The sequence below is a fragment of the Emys orbicularis genome, chromosome 7, assembly GCF_028017835.1.
Source record: "Emys orbicularis isolate rEmyOrb1 chromosome 7, rEmyOrb1.hap1, whole genome shotgun sequence".
Classification (NCBI taxonomy): Eukaryota; Metazoa; Chordata; order Testudines; family Emydidae; genus Emys; species Emys orbicularis.
Genome location: NC_088689.1, coordinates 14,836,441 through 14,859,886, shown reverse-complemented (window position 1 = coordinate 14,859,886; position 23,446 = coordinate 14,836,441). Strand labels below are relative to the sequence as shown.

General features: G+C 39.4%; 1 protein-coding gene across 1 annotated transcript in view; it reads left to right on the top strand.

Annotated features, from left to right (window-relative positions):
- SHTN1 (shootin 1) overlaps window positions 1-23,240 on the top strand; it is a 75,440-nt gene extending 52,200 nt beyond the window's left edge. The window contains exons 11-16 of the mRNA XM_065408126.1: window positions 777-859; window positions 3,604-3,713; window positions 9,447-9,500; window positions 13,766-13,892; window positions 14,661-14,844; window positions 23,018-23,240. Coding sequence (XP_065264198.1) covers window positions 777-859; window positions 3,604-3,713; window positions 9,447-9,500; window positions 13,766-13,892; window positions 14,661-14,844; window positions 23,018-23,240 — 781 coding nt within the window. The remainder of the gene's footprint in view (window positions 1-776; window positions 860-3,603; window positions 3,714-9,446; window positions 9,501-13,765; window positions 13,893-14,660; window positions 14,845-23,017) is intronic.
- Window positions 23,241-23,446: the final 206 nt, after the last annotated feature.

Below are 23,446 nucleotides of genomic sequence, written 5' to 3'. Positions count from 1 at the left end.
ACTTAGACAATGAATATAGACTGGTCAGTTTCACATTTTGTTTCTGATCAGTTTCTAGTTTTTCACTTTTAGGTTTTCATGTGTTAGCATAATGGTGAAGTGCTTGTTTTGCAAACACTACAGAGGAATGTTTTATGTTTTTTCTAATCCATGCAATTAAACACTTCTGTTGGTCATAAGTTTTGTAAACCTTTATTTTAAAAATAACCCCTAAATTCTGGGGGCATACTTAGCCTGAAGGTATCTATTTCACAGTGCATATCATGGTGGGGGTTTTTATTTATTTATTTTGAACACAACACATAGGCTCTGCTTTTTCTTTTGATCTGGTAAACGTAGGCCAACAAATATTCATTGAAAAATGAGGGAGTGATATGATCACCCTCTAGCAATGTCCTCTGGAGAATAATGCTTGACATTAATATGTGCAATCCTTCATTTTTTGTTGTTGTGCGGGAGGGCTTTAATTTGTTACGTGTCACAATGCCATGTTACCTTTTAATACTCAGATCTTAAGTGTTTTGCATGATGCCCGGCAACAATAAAAGAAAAGTAAATAATATCTTTGTATTTGTAGGGGTGCTTCACCTCTGTCTCTTCACGGAAATGATTAACGCCTCTTTTGTAAATAGGAGAATTATAAATCAGTGAAGCAAGCGTTCAATGCTGGCTCGTTTTGCAATATATGACATATGTTCAGGGTCAATGCTAAAAATACAGATGTTGCTCATAAGAGAAAGCAGTGTGACTATCTTCATTTTAATTGTCCTGAAAAGGTCCCTTATGTCCATGATTCGTAAGAGGTCTCATCCTAGCAGCACTGTGATCAAAAAAGAGAGAGCTCCTCAGCAAGAATCAGGTATGGCTCATCCTATTTCAAGCCGTGTGGATCACTTGTTAGAAAATTCAAACAATATTTGTGTGAAATAAAAAAAAAAAAAAAAAAATTAAAAAGTAGTTTTCAACAACCCACCTATTTTGGAAGCATTCACCTCTGGCACCAGTTTTAATGCAAAACAGGTTAGTAAAGACTAATAATTGTTACTATCTGTTCGTAGTAATATGATAGTAGCACATGGAGGACCAAATGTGCTAGGTGCTGTGCATACACATAGTAAGAGATTGTGTCTGCCCTGAAGAACATACATTATAAGACCCCAGTCCTGTAAAACAGTTACACCCAAACTTAATTTTATGCAGGTGAGTAGTCCCATTAATCCTTGTGCACATAAAGAAAGCACATAGATAATTATTTGCGGGATTGTTACTGCTTGTGTGGCCTAAATAGACAAGACAGAGTGGGGAAAAAGGAAGTATTATTGTTCCTGTTTTACCGAAGGGGTAACCGAGGAACAGAGCCTTTAAGTGATTTGGCCAAGGTCACACAGGAAGTCTATGATGTTAGCTGTTTACGAGCCCATGAAAAATGAGATTGGTGATCTCGGTCCAGATACTAGTAGAGAAATGACCTTGTAGCTGTATATCTTATAAAGAGCTAATCTTCTTTTCCAGTAACTGTTCAATAATGCTAGACCTATGTTGTCTTCATTTATCATGTTTTTTTTTAACTTCAAGCATTTTAGATGTTTTGATTATAACTTTTCATTGATTGTTACCAGCTGTGATTGCAGGAAATACTGTGAATAGTACACCCCATTCTTCCATTATTTATTAGTAAACTTTTTAACAGTTCTGATCTTTCTTCAATCACACATAAATTGCTTCTTCCCTTAATGGTTGAGTGCTCATAAAAAAGAATAAAAAAGGTCTCTCTCACTCTGGTTACTGTATCTAACTTCAGGCTTCTTTTGACCCTTGTTAAGGACTTACAACGAGTGGTTCCTATTCCTCACAGCCAATTAAGCTTTTACATTTGAAACAGACTGTTTGGGAAATTAAAACCTGGCATTAAATTGATATACAGTACAGGAACTGCCCTTCTGTGGATCTTCAGTGTTACCAGGAGAGAGGGTCTACTTAAAATTCCTGTTATATTAGGCACTACAGCAGATTTTAATAGTGTTGACCGTATTTCTCCATCTGTCTCTCTTAATTAGGTTGGCCTTTTTCGTATGGTGCAATTACATGGTTTTAGTCATGTCTTCTAGTGCATCGATATGCTAGTATGAAAAGCTCACCTTCATCAGATAGGACTTTCAGTTTTACTTGAACATTTCACAGGTCTGAGCCAGGTCTGCTGTTGGGTCTCTTGGAAGCCAGATCCCTTGGTGGTATTTAGGTTTTTCATTTTTATATCAATGCCACATTGTTTAGTTCTACTTTTTTTTCTTTTAAGACTTTTGGGCACGGATTCACAAGATTCTTAAGCACACCTGTAACTTCTAGCACATTGAGTAGCCCCATTGCTTAAAGTTAAACATGTGCTTAAGTACCTTGCTGAATTGGGGCCTTGATACTGCCTCATCTGTAAGCATCACTGACTTGACCATCTTGACCAACTCTAATGAAGCCAATGGGATTGTTTCCATTTACAGTGTTTTAAGTGAGATCAGAATCTGACCTCCTGATTTAACCAGGGTTGCTAATTTCTTGGGGTCTGAAGACCTGCATCTCCAACTGCTCAGGATCAGCCCCCTGGTTCCAGACCTGAATTTATATACTGCACTATCTTTTTCTTCTGTTGGTACAGCACCTAGAACAATGGGTCCTGGTCCATGACTGGGGCTCTTAGGTGCTATGATCATACAAATAATAAATAATAATGATCTGACTGTAACAGGATGGAAAGGTTGAGGGCCAGATCATCAACTTGTGTAAACTGTCATAGTTCAGTTGAAGGCAATGGGGCGGTAACAATGTACAGCAACTCAGGAACTGTCCATAGGATCCTGCATATGATTGTGAGGTTCCTGAGTCACCCTAAATCCAGGTGCTACAATTCTGTAAAAAGATACAAAGTAGATTCTTCTGACTTCTGCTAGCATGTGGATCATGTTATCGCCATCTGGACATACCTTAAAGTGATGTAAGGGGTGCCTCTCTGGGGTAAGGGGAGCTAAGGGCTGGGACAGAGGAGGTCCTGTGGGAAAACCCCATGAACAGCTAAGATTTGAGTTTTAAAAAAGGCTTATGTTTAAATTTAGTTCTCATTTACATTAATAATACAGCCAAACTGAGGAAGGATGCAAGTTTGGATTATATATAGTGTGTATATATTCCACCTGCTCTCACTGACATGAGGAATTTTTTCAGTTATACAGCTATCTGCATTGCACGTTAATCGTTGCTTGATCATTGATTTTCGTGACTAAATTACTAACTATATTTATAACTTGCAGCATGTGGTGAATGTTACTTATTTTTATAATGTATCTCTTTAAAATGAGTGTTTTCTTTGTTTCTTCCTAATACACCTCTACCTCGATATAACGCTGTCCTTGGGAGCCAAAAAATCTTACTGCGTTATAGGTGAAACCATGTTATATCGAACTTGCTTTGATCCACTGGAGTGTGCAGCCCCCCCCCCCCCCGAGCACTGCTTTACCGTGTTATATCGAATTCGTGTTATATCGGGTGGCGTTATATCGAGGTAGTGGTGTACCTTGTATCTTTAACTTGACACTATCTATACCTTATGAACAGGGGAAGAAGTAAGAGACCTGAAGAGACAAGCAGTTGAAGAAATGATGGATAGAATTAAAAAGGGAGTTCACCTAAGGCCAGTTAATCAGTCAAGCAGACCTAAGACAAAGGTTTGGAATAATTAAACAGTGGTTTCTTTGTGTGTTTAGTCTTACACTGGGGGAAGTTAGAACAATATTAGCCTGGTACTGTAATGTATGCTGAAAACAAATGAAATGTGCCATAATACATTTATCAGAGCACAATTTGTTTGTTTTTTTTCTTTTACTTTGCTTGTTGTTTGACCAGAATAAGGTAAAGAAGTGGGTTTAACTGTTGGACTATAAACCATTCAGCCTAAAAGATTGAAGGAGGAGAAAATAATTGAGAAAATAAATGTAATTTTAAAAGGTAAATCTGAAAGAGCTATTATTGAATCACAGAAATTAGAGATGGAATAGCTGCTTTGTCATTTCATTCATCTCCCTGCTAGTGTAAGATTTTCTCTGACAGTTTGTTCTCCAGAGTTTTGTCTAGTGCAATTTTAAATGACTCAAGCAATGGCTCAATTCCTTAGGAAGTCAGTCTAACAGACCTCAAGTTTATGATCTCTCCCTCGCCCCCTTCCGATAGTCTTCAAAAGTCACACACTTGCTGTGCCTCCCTCTATGCCCAGGTGTACACATGTACACCCTCAAGCCTGAGTTTTCAAAAGTGACTAGTGATTTTTGTGTGCCTCAGTTTCTAGGTTCCCGAATTGAGCACTGAAAATCATGAGTCACTTTTGAACATAGAGGCCTTAGTCATCATGTAGTCCAGCTATAAATATTGCACTATTTTTGTCTTCATGTTATTCCTCCAGCCCTTAAATCATTTTTGTTGATCCTCCTTGAACTTTCTCCAAATTCACAATGTCTTTTTGGTATTTGAAGTATCCAGAAAGGTCTTGGGTGCATTTGTCTTGATACAGATTGAAACTAAAAGAGAGCACCCTCTCAAGCCTAACAATACAATAGAGGCTACTCTTTTAGAAATCCTAAGCAAACGTAACAATGAGGAAACTGAACAAAAATAACAATCTGAAAGGGAATTGGGTTATGTAAAGGAAATGTTCCAAAAGACTTGATCCTTAAACAACACAGACTAGTGTACTTTCCATCTCATCAGTATTTCTTTTCTTTCCCCTTATGCAAGACACAGCAGTAATCTGTGAACCTGTCTGCAGCAAAGTGTTGTTTAATGTCTGCATAAAAGCTTGAAATAGCCTGTACGCAAAAGTAAGATAATGGGATAGTGGTTTTCAAATGTTTATATTTAAGCTAAGTAAATCTTCTGTTGATTAAAGTAGCAATTATCTTAAGAAAATAAATGAAAAGTTAGCCCTGTGCCAAAAAGTAAAGCTTTTTCACTACCGTGAAAGAGTTGGATCCTAGAAATGCTGAGAGTCTTGCCAGCTCTTGTGATTTTTGTCACAGTTCATGTGATTCTTGGTGTTTTTTCATAAAGCTACAGCTCCCGGAGTCATGTGATTACGTGAGAGACTGATGTTTTGTTTTGGTATTTTTTAGAAAGTACATTTCTAATCCTTATGGTCCTTATGGAGGTGAGCTTGAAAATATAATCCCAAGTAAAACGGAGAAGCTCAGAATCTAGATAACAAATACAATGCATCCAAGATGCCCCAGAATTTTTAAGCCAAACATTTTAAAAAGATCTCTTGATTTTTTTTTAAGACCTTACTCGTGATTTTTGAATAATTGGGTTGACAATTCTGTGCTTACACAAACGAGTAACTTGGAACGCAGTGGGACTACTAATGTGAGAAGGTCTTCGTGACCATAAGTGTTTGCAGGATGATCAGACCTCAGAGTGTTCATTAAGGTAAAGGCCCAGATCCTTCAGGTTCTTACCTACAGCCTTAGCTCAGAGAGTCTTCTGGTGACATCAGAATTCCAGCTTTCATTAAAAGAAATTATATTTCTAGTCTTCATGTTGTAAAGAAAAAAATGGAAGCATGAGCTAGGTGTAACCAATACAGTGATGTCTGAGGGCACAGGAGTTGTTAGAGCCTCAAAGGAAGCTGTCTGAGTCCACACCCATCGCCAAGGCAAATCAAGCCCCCTGCTTGGCTGCGGTCCTGCTGCCCCTTTGTGGGGTTTGAGGGACCCTGGGACACTTTCCTCAGGGCACCCAGAACTATAAGCCACTATGTTACCCCTCTGCCTCAACAAGGGAGAGCTTTGCTTGAGCTTAGACTGTGTGTCAGTTCCATGCCATGCCACTCTGCCGGCCTCACAAACAAACCCCTTGATACGCTGCCAGGCTAATCCTTGCCTTGCAGATAACAATCGGTGAACTTCAGTTCCGCAGGTCCCCAGAGACGTGTCTTTACAGTGTCCAGTCCCTCTCACTGGATGCTCACAGTCAAGTTTGCTGCCTCCAAAGACACAGTGCACACACTAGCCTGTTAGGCTAGCTGAGAACTCACTCTTTACTTCAATATAACAGCACTCAGATGGTTAATAGTAAAACAAAGAATACATTTATTAACAGAGAACAGAGATTTAAGTGATACTTAGCAAGAGAAAGAAGAGACAGGTATGGTTACAAACAAAACACACTTTCTAGTGGCTAAATCTTAATCTTAGCAAGTTACAATCTTTGCCTAAGCATATTGACAGGTTTCAAAGTAGCAGCCGTGTTAGTCTGTATCCGCAAAAAGAACAGGAGTACTTTTGGCACCTTAGAGACTAACAAATTTATTTCAGCATAAGCTTTTGTGGGCTACAGCTCACTTCTTCGGATGCATAACAAATAAATTTGTTAGTCTCTAAGGTGCCACTAGTACTCCTGTTCTATTTGCCTAAGCAGTTTTCTTAGTCACATCAGGTTACCAGCATCTCCAGCCCTCCAGGTCAGAGGATCCAACATTCATAGAATCAGAAGGGGATGTCCCCTTTGTCCCCTATGGGATGGATAACTAAAATGTCTTTTTGCTCCTCTTTATATTTTCCTGCCTCAAGAGCTAGGAAGGCTTGCTGGGAGTATAGACTCTGTGCCCCAGAGTGTTTATAAGCTGTTTCCTCTGCTGCTTGTTAGCTTGATTGCTTTGTTTACCTTATATGTAAATATACTTTCATAATCTTCTGCCTGTAATCAAGCCAGTGAGACAGGTAAATCCACAGCCCTTTGTCTAGGGCCGGCATGATTTATGCACTGCCTCTAAAACACATTTTAAGAACATACTCCGAGCACACATACATAACTCTTTGCACATAATCCATACATATCTCATGCAATGTATTCCTGACCAGCACATCACCAGTTTACATATGATACCTTACAAGATATCTTTTGGATACATATTATGACTGTCAAGCTGTCTGGAGTCAACCTCAGGGCAGACTTCCAAGAAACAAGGCAAAAATCCCAAATTGGTAGTGAGTCCTATACATAGATTTCACCAACCAAGTAACAAGTGTTAATTCTTCAAGCACTATAGCAGCCTAACAATGCAGTCACAGAAAGTCCCCTTGGGTACTCTGGTCTATCTTGCCACCCAAGCAAACTTGCCTTTGTGATAGATGGTCCCTTACACCAAAAATTACAATATTCAGGTTACTCCCAGTCCCAAAGGACCAGTCACTTACCCCAAGTCAATTGCATCTTAGACCTCACACCAAAGACAACGCTTGTAGCCAATCCGATAATAAACTAACTAAAGATTTATTAACAAAGAAAAAAAGAAATGAGAGTTATTTACAAGGTTAAAGCAGGTAAACATAATGAGTTACAGTTTTAGGTTCCAGAACATCATAGAAGCTGCTGCAATATGCAAGCTTTCTATGTCCTTTAGAGCTAACCCAAGCGTAGCAGCTTGGGGCTCCCTTTCCATCTCCAAATTCCAAGCAGCATAGTGATACAGTTCCTTCTGGTCAGGGATTTTTATTTCCTGCCCCCAGAGTTCAAACTCATGGGACAAGTATTTGCACCTGTCTCCTCTTCACGGTGTGTGTGGGGCAATCAGCAAAGTCTTTATTTCACAATGGCTCATTTAGTTTCAGTGGGGCTTCTTGTGTGGGGGACCAGCACTTTACATTAATTAATGCTCCTTTCCTCTTTGGTTAGTTACCCAGTTACGGAGATGTATAATGCGAACACTCAATATAACTTTATACCATGGGGTACAGATGTTATAAGTGAGATCAATACATGCAGTATCCTATGAGCATTGCTTAAAGTCTAAACACGTCCTTATAAACTTATCTGTTTTAATAATGCTAATACACAGGTGAGCCAGACTGGTTTCCAGCTATGCAATTGGCAGTGTTCACTGAGACCTAGGGGCTTTGGCATGAGCTGGCACCTGGTCTGCCAGAGTCACAGTGACAACCGAGGTGATGTCAGGGCTGATATGAGTTACAGTATAGTGAGCCCTCTGCCAGACCTATATGTAGAGGTGTGCCTGGGGCCCTGCATTGCCTTCATTCAGCACTGTCTGACTGCCCTCTAACTTCTGTTGACTTCAAGGGAACTAAAGACACTTGGGCTGAAATACTGTAGATGAACCTTAATACCTCAAGCAATAAGTGCAAGCAAGATACCAGTGGTAGAGTGCAGCTGGATAGTAGTTGGATCTGTTGTTCCATTTTTCTCCCTGCAGGGTGGGTAGGCAGGGGCAGTATTTGTTAGCTGTAACTAACTTGTTTTCACGGTCGCCCGTCCCTTGCTCTCACTAATATAATGACACAAAGGGATTCACATTCATTAAAATGTGTCATTTGGCTAAGAGGATTAAGATAATTAAGGTAGTCAGATTTATGTACCTTGAAAGGAAAAGAGCAGAAATTAGTATCCTAGAGAACCTTATGAATATTTATTGTAAAAATAAATAAATAAATAAATAAAAAATTAAAGAACCAAACCCTAACACTCAGAAATATTTCAAGGGGTAGATGCTACTCAGTTAATAGACCCTAACCTGCTGATTTTGTTCTGCTGTGTCTGAATGAAAGCTACCATTGTACTGCTGCTTCCCAGCAGGCCTGATCCTAAGAAAAGCAGGGAACCTGCATCTTCCAATGAGTGCACTGGCCCCAATCCTGCAGGGTGCTGAGCACCATCCACTCCCATAATGGCACCCAAAGTTGTTGCCAGGGCATCATGAGACAGCCTGGAAAAGGGTGGGGACATTGCAAGTGGCTGTAGAGGGAGGGTTCTATGATGATGTGGCACTGGTTTGACGAAAGCAATAGTCTGTCTTAATATGAACAGTATGGGGCAGAGGACGGAGCAAGAAAACTCCCCCTTTGTTGCCATTCACAGTAGCTGTCTCTAAATTCCCGTGTTCCCTTCTCCCCACCCCAATGGGAGGAGGATTCTGAGATGGGAAAGAAGGCTGCCCCTCCCCAGTTCCCTTCCACATCTGTCCTGCCTCTAGTGGTGTGGGAGAGGTGGGGGCGCCACTAAAAGTAGGGAATCAAGGAGAGTAGTAGTAAAAAGGGGACTTTATTTGAACTCCCTGGTTCTGTTGCATTCATTTGTATTTAATGTTTTTATGCTAAAATGTTAATATTCAAATTTACTAAAGTATACTCGCTAGAATTCAAGTTATTTCATTTTCTCCTTAATTCCTAGTTAATATCTTTCCAAGCATTGGAATATTTTCGGAAATACTAGCAATTTTAAATGTCCCACTTTGAGGGGTGGTGAGTTAATAAATTTACATAGGCCTTGCCAGCAAACCCATTGCAGATTCATGTGGTGTTTGTCCTAAAATACAATACAAAACAAACACACACATCTTGCACAGTCAGTATTTGCAGAATCAGATTTGATGATGTGTGTGTTTTGTTTAATTACAGCCGGAAGAACCAAAAGCCTCTGATAGTGCAGTGAAGGAACTCAAGGGAATACTGGTAAGAACACATGTTGTTTACATTCTGTTGTTCTCTTTTCGTGTGAGATGAGAGGACATTTTGAGGCCGGATGGATAGATATAAATCGAGTCAGAGAAAGATTTCTCTGACTCCCTCTTTCTTGATATCTGAATAGATATAGATATCTAAAGACCTAGAACTCTCTTATCTTTCTATCTGTATTTATTTATATAAATATATACAAATTTATATATATAGTTACATATATGTATTTGATTGTCACTACATAAAGCAGTTATTTGATATTTTGCTCATCTTTAACAAAATGCGCTCAGTTTATTTCTGTTTTGTAATGTACTTACACTGTACATTGTACATGTTCAGTAGCTGCTTCTCCTGAATAGGTGCTTAAATTGTATTGAATAAGAGTCAAATCAGCATAGCTTCTCCTACTTGGCTTCTCTAGTCCTGAGAGTTAAAAGTTGAGGTGTAACTTCAGCAGATGCATAGAGTGAAGTCCTATCCTCGTTGAAGCCATTGGGAGTTTTGCAATAGATTTCAGTGAGCCCAGGGTTTTATCCATAATTTGTTAATATTATTGCACACATGCTTAATAGGCAATGTTGCAGTTCCTAACAATCAATGCTAGAATTTACATAACCTTTATTAATATATACTATAGTATTGTACAGCAATGGTCCAAAATACTACAGCTGACAGCATTGCTACTGCAGTGTTAGGGGCCATTACTATGGTATTTTAAAACAAGGAACAATATTTTATGCCACCATCTTTGGCTTACCTGGTTACTCTCTCTTCTAGTCCAGGAGATTTTGAGTTCAAGCCCCTAGTGTGATGTGCTGAGAAAGGGGAATTTGCAGCAAGGGTGGCAATCTTGGGGTAGCATTAAACTGGAGATAGTTCTGTCCATCTTTGGCAGAAATTATTCTTTAGCTGTAAGTTAAAGATCCAATGGCACCTTTGTGAAGAGACTGGAGGATCACCCTGATGTCCTGGCTAGCATTCCGTTAGGAGCTAACTTCTGTTGTCCAAGGCTGCAAGTGAGCTATTGCAGTGTACATAATGGCTGTTTCATTTGCTGTCAAGGGCTGCTTCTTCATGACTGAACTCAGTGTGTCCTTTGCCATTGATTTCAATCTGAACAAGAGGAGACCCATGATCGCTGTGCTATGAGTATCTAGCTCAATGCTTTTTGTAACTCTTCAGGATATTTAGAGTATGAGAGGTGTTATATAAACTAAATTCTAGTCTATTCTTGAGACTAATCATTATGCACAGTCAGATGACAAACATGGGGGTGGGTACTGAAGAAATAAATACTTACATGTTTGTTGTTACTGTGCTAATTGTGCATTCCATGCAGACCTCCATATCATTGTTATAAACACATTTATATTCATTCTGTAAATTGCAGAGTTCAAGGAAAGCAACTCAGTTCTTTGGTTTACTTTTAGGTCTGTAACGTTAGTACAGTGCTGGGGACTATCACTCATTAATAATGCCCCAGCTCAGTTAATTTCAGAATAGCTACAAAGTAAAATATTTTAACTTATTGAGGGACAAGCTGTTTTGATGGAGTCCTGGAAGTAGTGCTGCCTCTGTGACTTATAAGCTGCTGTTTGCTTTTGCAATCTAATACCCCCGTTCATGAGTGTACATGTACAACACTGTATCTTGAATCTCTTCACTGATTACTCTCTGAAGAAATATACCACTTCTGGGGACCAAACTTTTCCTAGCAGCCATGACAATAAGTAACAATCGTTCATGCCTGGCGTGGAACTCTGTAGGAAGGCAATATCATATCAGAAAATAGTGCCAAGGGAGCAATTGATTCATAGAAGAGAGTGAATAGGACTGAGCTGAAGATACCAGTTGTGTGCTGTCTCAAAACAGCGAGCAACCAACTCAAGGTCCATAAGCTCAACTGGTTAGCAATGAGTTGCACAATGCAGGGCCTAGAAACAGATGATATTGGTCATGTTGTCCCAGAGATCAGAGCCAGGTAACTCCACTTTCAGAATATTCCCTTGTGGACTCCCACAAGACTAATTGTCTGCCCATGTCTCTCTAAAAGGATACATGATGCCTTTTGGGAGTAATTGTGAGACGCTATGAAGTTATCAACTTCAGTGAGAATCTCATGACAGTGCGAGACCAGGCTTGTCTGACAACAGGTCCAAGACTTTGCATTCATACAGGAGGATATCTGTATGACCACAGGTCTCAAGGTCTTTGTACACTCACTCTTTTGGCCTGGCTTTTTCACAGACACAACTAGAATTAGCAAAGGAGGGAGAAGCAAGAGGAGGAACAAAAGGAGGTGAAGACAAGCTGGAGGAAAAAGAGAAAAGGAATTTGGAGGAGAAGAGAAGAAGGAAATGGGGGAGGGAGAGAGTACCCCAGACTCCATCAGAAGGAAGTAGGGGAAAAATTAAGGCCATTGCCATTAGTGAATTTCTTTTAAACTTGGTGGGAGGCATTGAGATACTACAGTGAGAGTGGTGTAGTTATAAACATCTGGAAAGAATACGTGTAACCTTATTTCTTGTAACTTTATTTCTTGTCACATGTGTGTAATATTACGAGGAATGAGCTGGATTGCCGTGTTTTAATAATAATTTTTGACAACTAATACTCACTTAGTAACACAGTTCAACAGTGAATAAATGCATATTGCTGCTTTCATGCAAATGAGCTTCACATCCTCGTGGGTAAACCTAGTGTATTAAGTGATTTCTCACAACTCCCCTTGAGCATATCCACCACTTCTGAGAATCAGGCCCATGTACCATACGAAAGATTCTGTCCGTAAGGAGGTTGTTGGGGTGATGGTTTGTTTTTTTTGTTTTTTTTTAAATATTAGTCCTGAGATTTTTTGACACAGCATTTTGGATCTCGCCTGATCTGAGCTGGGATACACCACTGAAAACATGCTGTGTGGGTCTCTAAATGTGTTTTTTGCAGCTGCCAGCTAGCAAACAGGCTTTACAAGGGTCACAAACAATGGTGAGGCTCAGAGAGAGACAGCAATAAATACACGTCCCAAATTTTGAGCTCCATTTATAAACATTTAGGGCAATTTTACAGTCAATTTGGTATTTGACAAGGTGGCAGTGTAACTCCAGCCAGACTGGAGGAGCATGCTGAGCATGGTTTGTGCCAGTTAAAATTCCAGTGGCAGCATTTTTAGAGGTTTCAGCTTTGGAAGACTTTTTTTCTTAGGAGGGCTGTAAAATAAGACCCTGCCTTTTGGCCTAAGCCAGAGGCTACAAAAGTGTTAGTCTCAGTATAAGGCAGCAATGACGTTGGTCTGTATTCTGTGCATGCTAAAAGGAGATCTGATACTGCCACCAAAAGACACAGCCAGGCCTATGGAAATACTTGAGTTTTTGGTGGGCACTGAAGGATTTGTGAGATCAGCACGAGCATAGTGGGTATTTCTTTTTGTAAATTAAGTGAACCTGCTATAACCTTGGATAGTAGGGCAGTTTAGCATGTTGATTTGTAAGACACTGTGTGTTACCTGGGAGTGAACTTCATTTAGAAAAGGTTGCATACTGTAGTAGTCAATTAAATGTGGTTCTTTGGCTTTTAGCTAATAGAGAAGGTTTGTTACTAACAAGATATTCCTCTTGTAAAATCTTGTTAAGATTCTCACAGCTTTTACATGGGAGTATTTTAGTATTTCTGTAAATAGTTGGGTTTGTTCCAGGAATGATACTTAGCATTTACATAGTGCTTTAGAAATACTCCACCAGATTTACCCACTCAGAGCTAGCCTGACTCCTTGCTACAGAGTGGGATTTACCAGGAAAGGGCATCGTTATCTCGAGGTCAGGGCTTCATGGAGTCTGTTCAGTGGATGTACTAAATTACCTAGACATAATCTCTCCCTTGCCAGCACTACCCCCTTTTTGGCCAGCCCAGGTCTTCCTGCAGGCTTCCCCACAGATGGAATTTTCCACTGCCAGGGGCCTCCTCCTGAGCTGATTATGGGCCAGTGAGCCTCACAAACGCTCTGTAATCATGGTTCTCCCCATTTTACTGATAGGTAAATTGAGGTAGAAAGGTTAAGTGACCTGCCCAGTGTCCCAGAGGGGCTCTGTGATAGTATTAGAATCAGGAGTTCCTGGTTCAGAGTGCTGACCAAGCAGAACTGTTACTTAATCTAAAATGATAACACTTACCATCTCCAATACCCGTTTCACTTGTTTGACCTTATCTACTGTTTTGGAAGGGCCTGTGTTCTGATGACCTTCTATGAATATTTCTTATTACAGGAAACACTCAACAAATCCACCAGTTCAAGAAGCTTAAAATCTCTTGAAACAGACCCAGACAGCAATGAAACTGAGTTAGAAAGAATTTTACGGCGCAGGAAGGTGACAGCCGAGCAAGACAGCAGTAGTAAGTTGTCCTTCATAGTCCTACTGTTGAGTTTTATAGAACTTGTGTTAAAGCTATTTAAACGCCAAATTACTCTGTCTTTAAGACCTTTCCAGGTTCACCCAGTGTTGTTTGGGAGAGCTCTAATTGCTTCCCAACTGATCCACTTCCCCTTAATAGCTGCACTCTGCCATCACGATTTTCTCTAGTATAAGTGTCTCTCAGTGCTCTCCGCCCACCCTTGTAAACCTTCTGCTCCCGAGCTCAGGCAGCATTACTGAAGCCCTTGGACTGACTTTGCTGCTTTGTGCTTCCTGCAAAGGTGTGTTTCATAAACTAATGTAAAATAGGGGAATGATGGCTTACGACCGCCATCTTGAATTCACTCTCTCCAAAGAACAAGTATTTGTGGCAGCTTTTAATGGTTTTAAAGCTTTGTTCAAATATCCTTTTATAGCAGAAAAGAGAAACATTAACACCTTCAATATACTCACCAGTCCACGCTTCTCAGCTGAGTGAATTCAGTCTGCAGCTGTGGTTCTGTAGTTCCTCTGGGACCCTTCTAAATCCTAGGCTTGGCTGCATTGAGCCATGGCATTTTGACACTGTAGAGAGAAAGAGGCTGATTCTAAATGGAATGCATTTCAACACTTGCCATGAACTAGAAGCTACTCTTTAAGGAACCGATTTGACCTACCTAACTGACTGGAATTACATTGAGCTGATCTGTGATTCAATACCCATGACAAGCAGGGGTAACAAAAATGCTAAACTCTGTTTGGGTTTTAGGTCCGGCTGGAGTCTTGGCCACATCAGAATCCAAATCCATGCCAGTGTTAGGTTCAGAATCCAGTACAGCACAAACAGCATTGAACAAGAAAACTCTGGAGGCAGAATTCAGCTCCAAAACACCTGAGTCAGGCGAAGGGTCTCTTCAAATGAAAGGAAGCGCAAGTTCTAAGGTTACATTTCAGTAAGTAATGCTATATATGGACATGCAGTCATATGTTAATGCCAAACCTATTTCACTGGTGTATATTTATGCTATTTACATCACTTTGTTAATCAGGAAAATGTGCAATATGTAACTGCCCATACAAGTTATCTCTCAGTCCCACTTGGAGATTGAACTCTCCATTATAACAAGGCTCTTCTCACCCTAGAGTCAGTGAATGTACTGCCCAGAGATATTCAGGATCTCTTGCTACAAAGATAGTGAGACTTTTTGAGGAATAGCAAAATGTTTCACTTTAGGTATTTTCCCCATTCTCAATAAAGAAGAGGGGATACATGTGGGCAGTGTATTCTTGGTTTTAAAAAACAAACAGCCAGTTTGTAAATCCAACATTAGTATCAAATAAACCTGACCAACTGAAAAGTGTTTGTTTTGGTTTTTGCCCCCAATGGACCAAAAGGAATGCACATTTTCACAATCTCAAAATAACTTTTACCAGCAGGAAATGGAAATGTCTAACTATCCGGAAGTCACAGGATTTAGATGCTGAAAGAAAATGTAGAATGAGATACTATTTTGGCACAACAGACAGAGGATTCTTTTGGTACAACAGATTGAAGCTTCAAAGTGCCATTTAAGCATCAAAGAGTTAATCCTGCTTCAGAAATATACATTTCAGACGGATCCGGTTGAGGATCAGTTTGTTTTATAACAATGCAAACCTCTTTTTGAAATTAGTCTGCAGATTTGCTTTAGTTCTCTTGCCAGGATGTTTGTCAGGTAGTCTGTCAGGTAGTCTGTCACTTAAAGAAAAAGGAAATAGGTGAGACAAATCAGATCAGCAGAATATTATAATCATGGTTAATTAAACCTCTGATTTCCTGTTCCATCAGTAGAAAAAGAACACCTATTCTCGTAGGTCTCCATTGCTTAGTTCAAAGGGGAGAATCGGGACAAATGAACTGGAAATTCAATTCAGATATATTTTTTGTGAACTGGTATTTGCTTTATTCTCTTGTTGGTGCTTTTATCTCTCTCTCTGTCTCTCTCTTTGGTTTTTGTTTTGTTTTTTATTTAATGAAAGGCCTTATATCCTTTTTGTGCCTTATAGTTTTATTTAATCCTGATTGAATTTTAAAAGCAAATTTCCCTCTCCAATCAGGTGTCTTCCTCCACTGAATTATATTCAATAAGAGTCCTTAACAGAAATATGATCTATACTTACTCTTTATCTTTCTGATTTCAATGTGTTTAAGAGTTAATTTGACCTCAACGGTGTAGCTGTATTTTTTTTTTTTTTAACCAGTACCCTGATACAGAGTCAATTCAGTAGAGGTGAGTTAGTTTCTGAGAAACACTGCATTGTTAGTCTATAGATTTTTACCATTTTGAACAGATAATCTTAATCAGAAAATTCTGTGACTCTTACCACCTTTTGTCTACCTTTTATTCCACCAAACTAAGTGGAAATTACATTTGCAAGAAAGGAAATGAAATAATTGCAGGCCCAAGGTCTTGCAGAATGCGTGGTGAATTGACAGTGAAAAGGATCTTGTGTTGACAGTCACAGTTGTTACGTGCTATAAAAGCATATGTGAAGCTTAATTTATTTTGCAGCTTGCCTATTCTGTGGGAACCTAAAAGACACATTTAATTTTAATCTATCTGTTAATGCACCAATACAAATGCTGTGGGCCAGGTTCTCTAGTGAGGTATGCTGTTCCATTGGTGTAAACTGGCCTAACTGGGGGGAACCGTCCCAAAGCTATTGTCAAGGAGGATCCTCCAATGGAATACAGATCGTGTAGGGACTCTTGTGCTGTTCCCCCTTCATGCTGCGTGGGCCGAGGGATGTGCTGGCCGCCACTTCCCACAGCCCCCATTGGCCTGGAACAGTGAACCGCGGTCAGTGGGAGCTACGATTGGCTGAACCTGCAGACGCTACAGGTAAACAAACTGTCCCGGCCCACCAGCGAATTTCCCTCATGGGCCACGTGCCAAAGGTTGCCGATCCCTGCCCTAGGCCCTAATGTATGTTGCTTTGGAAGGAGGACTGAAGTCAGGGCAAAATCATTTTGCTAACACAGCTGACAACTTGACACTGTAATTAAGCAGCATCCTAGATTTACTTCCTGGTTAACCAGGCTGGTAAGAAACAAACAACACTCTGCTTTGACCAGACACCTAAGCAAGAGGTACAAGCAAATTATCAACTGTCACTGTCCTTCTTCCCGCCCAAGATAAGGGGCTTGATCCATCTCATTACCATTTACATTTCTTTAAACACTGACAAAGGTTTGACCTTTATTATTGTTTTCAGTGTTTTGTCACTGAAACCTACAGTGCAGCCTGCCATGCAAGAGTACAGGTTCCCTAATTACAGGAACTCTTCCTGTATAATCTGTTTTTCTTAGAGCAAACCAAACTTTAAATGCAAAGATCTATAGCATCCCTATCAAAAAATCATGTAAACAGTCCTGCATGATGTATTGCTTTTTGCTTCATTGTCCGAGTGGTACTTAAAGAATGTTAGCTAATATTAAAGGCCCAATTCTGCAACCTTTACTCGTATTGAGTAGCTTTAACTCATGTGAGTAGTCCCATTGCAGAAGGGGATCATGTAATCAGTGAAGGCCCAACCTTGCAATCCAAACACATGAATAATTTACTGACACTAGTAGACTTACGCCTCACTGAACTCAATGAGAGTTTTGCCATTGACTTCAGTGCGGCCAAAATTTCACTCATTGGCTTAAATGGAACTAAACACATGAATAAAGTTACTTGTGTATAAGTGCTTACAAGATAGTGACTTAAAATAAAGTAATTGGAGTACTCCTATATATGTAAGCATTCCACAGTCTGAGCCAGGATTCTAGAACTGGGCCTCACGTGAGTAGATGCAAGTCAGTTCTAAAACATCCCTGTAAACAGACAGACTAACTGCTCATATTTCAGAATTTGGAAAAATTAGTTCAGAGGACAATGCTTTGTTTTTGACTATCAGTCCAGTGATTTCAATACAACAGGTTAACAAAGTGAAGGCTAGAAGCTGTTAATAAGCTGGTTTGGAATCGGGGTTGAGGCGGGGGAGGCAAAGGAAGGAATGGGTCACAAACAGAAATTGAGGGCCTTAGCTCAACTTTAAGACGACTCCCCATACAACTGTCCTCCCAAACATTTATCCCAGCAGGAGTCTAATTTAATGGCAATTCCTCAAGAGAGACTAGTTAATGTTTTGTTCGGTTGGAAGCCAAGGGAGTTCCCATGGCTCCTGTGGTGTGTACACACAGAAAGGAAAGGTGTGCCTCGCTCTTCCTTTTTTTTTTTTTTTTTTTTTTTTGCACTTAGTAAACATTTGTTTCCAGGCAGTAGATGACTCAGTTAACAGAATGAACCACACAGAGGGGAAGGCTTAATCTGATGATTTTATACAATTAAAGGATTTGTTCTCCTTCTCTCAGCTGTAATCTTAGTACCACTGAATTGTCTACTGACACTGCAGGAAACAGCTCGGCCTCAGCGAGACACAACTACAAAGGTTTTCCGTGTGCAGGTTGAACATGGACAATTAAGCTTGAACAACAAAATGAGGAGGACAATGGGATGTTCTGGAAGTTGAGAATCTTCTTATTTTTAACAACTAGTTTTAAAAGTAGCTGACATAGATTCTGTGTGTGTGTGTGTGTGTGTGTGTGTGTATGTGTATATATGTGTATATATATATGTGTGTATATATATATGTGTGTATATATATATATGTGTGTATATATATATATGTGTGTATATATGTATATATGTGTATATATGTATGTATAAAAAATACCCTAAATTACAGTGCTGACACTGAAACAATATTCAAAACCATTCCGTTTCAGTGACTTTCACTGATTATTCAAGTACACGCTACGACAGGCATAAAAGTGACAATGGTTTTTAGGTGGTTTGAAAATCCAGCCCACTGACTATGGAGTATTTCTAAAAATTCAGTTCTGTTGAGCATTAAATTCCTTGTAGCTAACTACTACCTGCCTAGGCTTAAGAAAGAACTTCCAACATGGGCAAGGTATTCTGTGATTGTCTGTTAGAAGATTTCTTTCTCCTGGTATTGGCAACTGTCAGAGATAGGAAAAAGGAATAGCTGGACCACTCTTCTAATCCACTGTGGCAATTTCTACATTCCTGAAACTCACATTTGAAAAGAACTAGAGTGTAAAGAAGGTTTTGTGAAAATTCATTATCTCTATGTACTAATATAATGGGTGTTTGCCTTTAGTCCTTTGCATTTTATTCACTTCTCTGCTACAGATTCTGAAATGTTCTCATATGCATTTCTGCAGCACTTGCTATGCTCACGCTCTAAGGATGAATTTACTCCCCAGCTGATGTCTGCCATACCTCCGTAGACGGCTACAGTGGGCCTGTGCTTCCCTAAATAGCCTGGTGCAGAAGGGGGTCACTGGGTCGGGAGACAGGTTACTGATCTGCCTTAGGGAGTTGTAAAGGGCACATAGGTTGGAGTAGTAGCCCCTGGAAAGTTGCATTGTAGCCTTGTGACCTGCCTGTGGATTGAGGGAGATAAATGTCACACACACTGACCCCCTGTTCAATTCTGTGCATAAAGCCCATTTACTTAAGTTTTGTAGTAGAGGAATGAATTTCACCTTAGTTTCTGGGAGAGGTTCTAGGGAAGTTTTTCTTAGTAGACAAAGAAATGACAAACCAAGTCTCAGAGACAAGCTTTGTGTAGCTGGAAATCTTCTCTCTTTCACTAACAGAAATTGGTCCAATAAAACATATTGCCTCACCCAGCTTGTCTCTCAGGCCTGACACGGCTACAACACTCAAAACCGAACCTGAGTCACAGTTTTGGTTTCTAGGTAGTGTAAGCTGCAGTGGTCCCACAATATGATGGTAATCTAGTCCACAACTATCATAAAGCTTCACACCATATTTAGTTTTGCATGAGGATAACACACTTTTCAGGGGATTTTGCTTCGATATGGTAAATTAATAGGGAAATCCTGAAATCATAGTTAGTGTAGAATTGTGTTAATGTCATCAAAATGTGGGATCAAAACATGAATATTTCAACAGTGTGTTTTCATTCTCTTAATGTTCTCCTTTTGGGCTTGTGCTTTTGCAAATGATCAAGACTCTGTCCAGACATGTATTTAGAAGTCTTTGGCTTTTAATGTCTATAACAAAATGATATAATTAACAGAAAACCAGATTTAAATAATCTTAAAGTTACAGTGCAAACCAGTGACAAAAAGGAAAATCCACATCAGAGCTGACTGAACTGGTCCTCAGTTTGTCCTGTTATTCTGCAGCTGCCCCCAAGATCAGAATCATTGAAAAAGCCGTAGTGGCACTAGTTCTCAGATGGACTGTCAGTCATAACTCTTTGTTTTACTGCTTTTGTTGGCTTGTGTCACGGTGTTAATGTGGGTATTTTTATGTTAAAATTACAAGCACTCCTGCTCGAAACTGCAGGGGAGCTGACATATTAGACTGTCAGTTATATTACTGTTTATCATGTAAAAATGTATTTAGATTTCATATAATAGATTAGAAACATTTAGTCGCTTTGAAAAATGTAATATGTGTGGATTTAAGCACTATTATTATGTAAATATGAACTCAGAGAATATTTCCGTCTTCAACACATATTTGCACAACTAATAATTTGAGTTTGACATCCAAAATAAAATTCTGAATGGAAAGATGGAAAGAGGCTTTGTATAGAGCTGGAAGTAAATATCTCAGTTGGTTTGTAGTAATATATATTTTTTAAAAAGACAATTAACCATATTATGCACTAATTGCTCTCCCAAGCTTTATTTCTGGCAATAAAAGTTGGTGTGGTTTTTGTGACAAAGCATGGAATTTTCTTCACTTTTTAAAAATGAGTTTATATTTACTCTTGGGCTGAAACTTTATCATGTCCAATTTCAGTTCTATTTGAACTGTTAAGAGTGAGATATATAAATGGGATTTATAATTTAAACAATAACACTCCCTAGCAGCAGTCCTGACAAACTGATGTAGCTGTGTAAAGGATTTGACGAAGGAAATACTAGTAAAACGAACTGTGAATAGTCATTCTTCTTTTACACTAGAAAATATAACACTGGACTTAATCACTGGATTTCTCCATTAAACTATTTTATATCGACAGATTTAAATCTTTCATTTTTCTGTCCTTGAAGGTGGTAAATATGATTGCAGTTTTATCCATTTTTATTGTAAGTGAAACAGACTTCAGAGTGTTTGGCTGCGCATCAGTTGTTGGATGGCTGCCACGCACTAATGCAGGCTCCCTGCTGTGAGCCCAGTGAAGAATTATACTTTGATTCACCAGATTGTATTAAATAGTCCAGCTGTTGAGATTTGAAAGATAGTTACCTCCGAAGTGAAATAAAAATGAACGTGGCATTTATGGCTTTGACCATTTTTATAGTGTTGGGCAATCAGCTTTTCAGAGGTAGCACTTTCTAAAATAACCCTCTTGTAGTTACACTGCTCTGAAAAGTTTCATTCACTATAATGTTCAAAATATCCCACCTTGTATTTTCAGCAAAAATAAGCTTGCGTGAGGCATCATTTGCATAAAATAAGCGTTATTTTCCTTGTTAATTTTGTGTGTTTTGACTGTATTCAAGTGAGTCTGCAACTGTATCTATTCGTGCCAATTTCAGAATTAATTAACTTGTACTGAAGCTCTTATGTTAGACATGATGCTTGTGAAGGTCGCTTGAACGTGGAATTTCACTAAATACAAACAACGATGTGCCGTTTGAAATGTAGATGCAAAACATTTGTCTCTTGCGTAAAACAGATGAGAAATTCCACTCTTAGGGTGTGGAATACAAACCTTCAGTGCAACTTGCCGTTTCTGTGACTTTACTTGCATCAGTTCAGGTTGCAGAATTTACTACCTCCCTGTCAGTCAGGTAGGAGCCTGTGAAATCTCATCACTTGAGTTTCAGTTGCTGAACCAGGTGCCCCCTCTCCCTGTTGTTCTTCTGTCTCAGACAGAACAGTCACATGAGAGGGCAGCTCATAAGAGATGGAACCATCACATTAACTTCTTTTCCTTCAGTAGATTCTAGTTTTTTCCTTTCAATATTCAGGTTCACTTACTGGCAGCTCCAGGCAAGCATGTGCAGCTGAACCCAGCGGTCATGTGTAGTTAGCTCTTCCATGAGAGCAGAGTCACCAACTTGTTGGTGAATCTAGGGCTTATCTACATTTGGGATTTTTGCACTGATGTAATTCATCTGCCCATGCTTACCTAGTCACAAGGATGTAGCTGCCCCATGTAGACCCCTTCCGTAGTCTCGTTTAGGCTAAGTCATACCAGTGCTAGCCCTATTCAACACTGGTGCAGTTTATCTACACTAGGGGTTTGCACGCATGTAACTTCACTAGTACAAAACTCCCTAAAGTAGGCAAGCCCTTACAGTTTGCTTCGTGGTGGTCTCCCTAGGCAAGCACCCACAAATATTCTTCTTCCTGTGAGGATCTCCCCACAGCAAATTATCAGAGTATAAGCCTATGTCAAAAAGTGTAGAATCTGGGCCTATAACCCTCTGCATGTTAGTGAATCTCAAGGCTGGATTTTCAAAAGTACTCTACATTGAGAATGATGCAGAGTGGTGAGCACAATTTGAAAATCTGACCATCTAGGTCTGCCTCTCTAGCATGTGGCAGAGTTTAGGACATCAGAGGCTGTGTTCATCCTCTTCAAGGGTGCAGAATGCAGATGTGGGACAAGAAGCCAGGTTCTCCCTACTTCGCCACAGGATTATGGTGTGAAAATCCTGAGTTTTATTTACTGCCACCTCCCTGGCTGACATGTAGAACCTAAAACCTGGGGTCCAGCTATGAGCTGGTGTAGAGAGATCACAGAAAAGAGAATGTCACTTAAAATGACTTTCTCCTTCATAGTCTGAAAGCCCTTGTTTGCTGCTGTATAACTTAATTTTTCCTAGTTTACTTCTTAAATTCATAGTGTTTTTAGTATATTAACTGATTATTATACTTGTGTGTCATTGTCTGTACAATGTAACTGCCTTGGTCATCCATGCTGTTAATAATTTAAATATATTTCTGCTCACTTTTGTTCCAAAAATGTGATAAAGAAACCTTTTATCTGTGTATTTATTTATTCTACTTTTCTTCCCAGGTCACCTAGTTACGTGGGATTTGCAAGAAAAGCTATTAGCAGTGAAAATCAAACGGAATCCATTGTAGTTTTAGATCCTGTTTCCGCCAGTGAAGCACAAACCAAAGACCAGATGCCTGAAAAAATCATAAATCAACACAAGATGAAAGAAGAAAAAAATAAACAATTATATAAAGAAACTAGTGTTGATAAAGCAAAAGAGTCAGACAGCTCTAACTGCTAATTATTATGCTAAAAGGCTGAGACTTTTGGAAGTCCTTCTCAGTAAGTGTAAATTGCTTAAGTGAATTGGCAAGGGCTATATTCTGCACTCAGAACTATATTCAGTAATAGCTTACTGAAATGACCTATTGTATGCAGTTTTGGTATATGCATTAGTAGGTTACATAACTATATACAACTCAAAATCCCTTTTTGTTTTGGCCTCGT